Source organism: Haliaeetus leucocephalus, unplaced genomic scaffold (genome assembly GCF_000737465.1).
Source record: "Haliaeetus leucocephalus isolate CR32 unplaced genomic scaffold, Haliaeetus_leucocephalus-4.0 Scaffold362, whole genome shotgun sequence".
Taxonomy (NCBI): domain Eukaryota; kingdom Metazoa; phylum Chordata; class Aves; order Accipitriformes; family Accipitridae; genus Haliaeetus; species Haliaeetus leucocephalus.
This window is the reverse complement of record NW_010972798.1, coordinates 8,035,896-8,041,080: the sequence shown is the minus strand read 5'-3', so window position 1 is coordinate 8,041,080 and position 5,185 is coordinate 8,035,896. Positions and strand designations below refer to the sequence as shown.

Sequence of the window (5,185 nt, the reverse complement as noted above, 5' to 3'; positions counted from 1 at the left end):
GAGGGGGGTCGGGCCGTGAGGGGGGGTGGGCTCCCGGGCGGCTGGGGGGGCATCCCGGGGAGCATCCCTGCCGGGTGCGATGCCCGCAGGCCCTTCGCAAGCCTTCCCTGGCGCTTCCCCTGGGTTAGCTGGTCTGGCTTTTAGGAGACCCTCCGTACGCCCGCCCTGTTGTGCCCTGCCTGCCAGGTGGGAGCCTGGGCCTGGGATCGTCACTTGGAAAAAAAGCTTCTCGAGGCTGCTGGGGGTTCGTCCCCACGTACTCTTGCCCTAAACAGAAGGTGAAATGAGCGGATGGGCACTATTAACCTTTGATCTCCAAATAAAACCTGCTTTATTGCGGAGCTTCCAGGTGTAAAGCTAATCCACGTGCACCTGAAGACCAGTTCAAAGCCCTTTCCTAGCAGCGCTGCTTGAGGGCACACTCAAGTTGTATGTTCCCAACCTAAACGCCTGTCTCAACCCAAGCTGTCTAGTCACTGACTTACGAAGCTTTTTCAAGCATCTCTTTAGGAAGAAATGCTGAAGTAAATCAATTACAGTTTACCTTTCAGATAAGTCTGCTGTCTAGAGAAATCTAAGCTATAAAAGCTACTGAAATGCTTTTGGAGAGTTGCTCTTAGCTGTTCTGTTATACCCCCTCCCCCGCTCAATCCCTGGACTTCAATATAGTCAGTTTGTTCGTCAGAACTTATATTTGCAGTGGGAGTATGTGAACTTCTAGGTTGCATTCAAGGTTGATGTAGGTTCACCAACATTGTGACTTACATAGAAGCATGCACGTAAAATCCATGGGCAAGCATTGCACTAGTGGCAGTGACTGACAACCTTGGATGTCTCGTGTAGTGGCAGGGGAACAGCCTGACTTGACTTGTTGTGTTCTGAACTTCTAGGGCTTTGGTCAAGTTGGTGGGCACTCCTCCTCCAGAAGGCAATGGACCATGCCAGAGCGGCAATCTCTAACTTGGTAAGGCACAGTCCACCTGTGCCATTTGTCTCTGGGTGGGCTGATGATACCTCAGAAGAAAGGTTCGACAACATCCATGTCAGTATCAGAGAAGATGATGAATCCAAAGCAACGTCAGATGCTGTTGTGTGGGTTGTGAGCCAAACGTCAGCATAGCTAGCTGGCCATGATAAGGAGGTGGCTTAAGCAGTTCAGTGCTGGTGGGGTTATCGTTAACTGCTATGTCTTGGGTGTCTCAGGAAGCTGATAAGGATGGGGGGTGAGCCTTGAACAATGTTCCAGGAGGAAGTGCTGCTGAGGAAGCTGATTAAACGCCTATCAGGACAATCAACATGTTCTATTATGTTATTTTGGGGGTGGGAATTCAACCACAAGTCCAGCCTTTGAATGAGACCTGTGCTTTAAACAAATGTGCAGGAGGAGGTAGCACCGAGCTTACTCAGCCAAGCCCGCTGGTCCTAGAGAGCCTGGACTGTGAAGTGACCGTAGGCTAGGACTGCAAATGTGATGGTTTGGTCTCTGAACAAGTAGGGAGGATATGTGGGGTTGAGGCATGCTCTCTGCAAAGTGTGAGGGAAGCCAAGCTATCAAGCAGTTGAGTCAGGAGACTGCTAGGATGGACTGCGGTGTTGCCCTTTCTGAAAAGTGAGCAGCCAGCCACGTCATGGCAGGTAGTGTGGGCCAGAATGGAACTGCAGGTCTGAAATTACATTCGTTTAGTTTTGACCAATCAAGCTGAGGTCTGGTGTCTTCACCTCCAGCCACTGACTTGTAGTTTGAGAGTGAGCCGAGAACTGTGGATGAGCTGCTGAGATTGTAACAGGGCTTGGGCGCTTACCACCAGCTGCTTCTCCAGTACAGTGGAGAGGGGCTGCAGGACCGTTGCTCCCAAAACTTCCTCTGGCCTTTTAGCCAGTCTGCTGCCTGTCCCCAGCACAGCCGTGGCCACAGGCAAGTTCAGGGGCTCTAATGGAAGCTGAGTGGTTCTGCTCAGTGCCTGGCTACACCTGGAATTGAATTTAACTCACTGTAAATCTGAGTGACTGCCTTGTGCACAGGCTGCTGTTCTGTAGAGGGTTGGACTGTGTGTTGCAGCCGTTTAGAAAAGTGGGCTCCAGACTGGAAGCTGCTCTGCTTGGGCACTGATAAACACCTGTCGAATGGTTCCAGTTGCTGGTAGGTGAAGGAGGTGTATCCTCAACTTTCATGTTAGCTGAGGTAGCAGTATTCCCATGGGTCATCTCTCTTCAGCCTGGCTGCTTTATAATACTCATCAATAGTGTAATTTAAGAGTAGCCTGGGGCAGTTTAATACAAGATTATCTAGATATTGGATGAGACTATTTACGTCAAAGTGGATGTGGCTCAAGGGCACAACCATGGAGGGGTTGCCTTCCCTTTCCTCTGCCCTGATCAAAGTGCCCTTCAGTGCAATTTGCACGTGTTCAGGTCAGATCAGTATACTCCTGATTAAGACCAGGAGTTTGTTTCAGTCAGCCTTTGCCATGGGGTCATGTGGGAAATGCCGATGCCATTGGCTGTGTCATATCTGTAACAGACTCCAAGCTAGACTTTGACCAGTGTGGTTCTGAACTTGCACAGGGCAAACAGATGCTAAATAGACTCTGGAGACCCCGAGTGGGTCTGAGTCTATCTGTTTAAAGCAGCTGGCCTGACTTATTGACAGCCAAATGCTCAGGCTGCACTGGAGCAATTTCAGATGAACAAGCTGTACGTGGTTTGGAGCATAGGTGCCGCTGGCTGCAGGCACTGTAGGCTGGTGTAGCAAACTCTTGATCACATGATTGTCTTTCAACACAGTTTGGTGGCGAACCAATGTCGTACACGCGCTTCAGCATTGCCCGGCAAATGGACGGAGACAACAGCCATGTGGAGATGAAGCTGGCGGCTGATGATGAGGAAGGAGGGGAAATTGGGAGACCGGAGCACCTGCATGCCAACATGCCTCCTCCATGGAGGAGAGGCAAGAACCGCTGCTTCCTAGTCATTGCAGCTGTCCTCCTCCTTTTGATTGGTAAGGAAGGGTGGGAGGCAACTGCATGAAGTGAATCTGGTATTGAGCATATTTGAGGCTGTTAACATTTGAATCTGTATTGTTTCAGGAGATAATTAAAGAGCCTGGATCTAGGCTGCAGCCTCCTGTCACTAACTCTAAGTATATCTAGCTCAGACTTATGGTACAGAATTGGCACAAAGAAGTGTGAAGTTTGACAGTGGAACTGTGACTTAGCTAAAGGGCAAACTGATCTGCATGGCAAGTGTACTGGTTTTCCCTCGATTAACTCTTAACACTTCTCTAGAGATGTGGGTCAACATATCAGTAAAGCCTCCAGTGCTCATATCTCAAGGGTTTTAACACTGCCACTGACCTAAAGTAAGCATTCTCCTTCCCAAGTTGTGCTGGAGGGACTCTGCCAAGCGCAAGATCAGATTTACAGTGTACCTTAAAACATGCCAGCTCAGGCAAAATGTCAGGCTGCATATTCCTGTCTGTCCTTGGGTATGCCAGCTTGTCAAAAATGGTGTGAGAGCAGAGATGCATCTTAACCCTGAAGCTGCTTTTAATGCACTTGTATGATGTGGGGCTCGTTTAGTCATCTTTCTGCAGCACAAAGAAATACCTCTTCTGTCTGTAGGGTTTCTGATCGGCTACTTGAGTTATGGTGGACGAATGCAGAAAGCTAGCAGGTGTCTGGATGGCAGTGGCAAGTGTGAGATGACTCCTACCACATCTTACTTAGTGGATGATGATGAAGCTGAGGAAGAAGAGGTTCCTGGACCACCTGTCCTTTACTGGCCTGAGCTCAGAACCATATTGTCAAATAAGCTGTCAGCCAGACGTCTTGAAGACAACTTGAGGTAATAGTTCCAGAAAGCTTAGCTGCAGCTATGAGAAAGGCACAGCCTGTGAGCAGAACTCAAGCTCCTTTGGAGAGCAAGGGCCTTAAAGATGTTGTGGGGTGGCATGTGGTTAAACATGGACTTAAATTGCCCATCCAGCTTGAGTTTGCAGGCTGAAGCACTGCAGTGCAACCTGGTGCTATAGCCTAAGCTGTACGTCTGTTACTTACAGGCAAAGAGCAAGTAAGGACTCTTTTGAAGCTGGCCAGAGTGAAGATGAGAGCGTTGCCAGCTACATTCATGATCAGTTCACCAGCTTCCTCTTGGATGAAGTGTGGAATGATGAGCACTACATCAAGCTGCAGGTCAAAGGCAGGTATGTTAATGAAGAGAAGCAGATCTCTTCCTTACAGCATGGATATCTGTAGTCTTGAGCAAACGCATGATTTCTGCTGCAAGCAGTGCTAAAATTGTGAGCCAGTTACACCTCTCCAAAGAAGGCCTTAATTAGCCAAGCCATAGCTTCCCCTGTCTCTTCTCAGGCTTTCTAAATGGCAGAGGGTCTGATAGCAGCCCTCTGGATTTTTTCCTGGGACAGCTGGTTCCTCAAAGCATGCTTAGGAAGTGGAGAGAAAACAAACTTGAGTAAAAACTCAGCTGAAGGGCAGATTCCCTGTGTCTAAAGCTGCTAGTGTGGGCAGCTCTGTCTTGTCACCCAGACAGGTGTTACAGACCTGGCAGTGGCTCCTATAGTAGCTCAGGAGGGTATCAACAGGCATTTTGTTGGCTGACAGCTCATACCCTCATGTCTTACTTGCCCCCTCATGTCAGGGGAAATTAATTTGCTTAGCTCCTCTTAGGAGAGGACTAAGAGACTTGGAAGCAGAGATTCTTTCTGCTACTTGCCTCAGAAATTAGCCTTTGTTAATGTTCTCTGACCAACCCCAGAGTTTCTTGCATGGAAGTACCGGGATAAGTCTGCCTGTTTCAGGCTCTGCATTGACTTGGTCAGAATTGCTAGGGCACAGACTGAAATACAGGAGCTAGTTAAATATGGAGTTTATGTATGAAAGAACATAACACTGTCTCTTTACATGTAATAGTAGCAACAACAAAGTGTCTATTCTGGAAAATGGTGAAGAGGAGGAACTGGAGAGTCCCGATGCATATGTGGCATACAGCAAGAGTGGCTCAGTTGTTGTAAGTGACTCCAAGAAAATCCTGGAAATGTGCTTGCACGCTTAACCAGGTGGCAATGTCCAAAATATGTCCCTTCAAGATATGAAGTGTTTAAAGCCCTCCCAAGTTAGAGAGCAGGGAGTGGCGGGGGGGGGGGGGGGGGGGGGGGGGGCGGGGCGCG

The 5,185-nt window shown here is 48.9% G+C and overlaps 1 protein-coding gene across 1 annotated transcript in view; it reads left to right on the top strand.

The window, feature by feature from the left end:
• Positions 1–52: 52 nt before the first annotated feature.
• The window catches only part of TFRC (transferrin receptor), a 15,382-nt gene continuing 10,249 nt past the window's right edge, over positions 53–5,185 (top strand). The window contains exons 1-5 of the mRNA XM_010573052.1: positions 53–964; positions 2,785–2,998; positions 3,621–3,843; positions 4,058–4,201; positions 4,929–5,025. Of these exons, the coding sequence (XP_010571354.1) occupies positions 932–964; positions 2,785–2,998; positions 3,621–3,843; positions 4,058–4,201; positions 4,929–5,025 (711 nt within the window). The 5' untranslated portion in view covers positions 53–931. The remainder of the gene's footprint in view (positions 965–2,784; positions 2,999–3,620; positions 3,844–4,057; positions 4,202–4,928; positions 5,026–5,185) is intronic.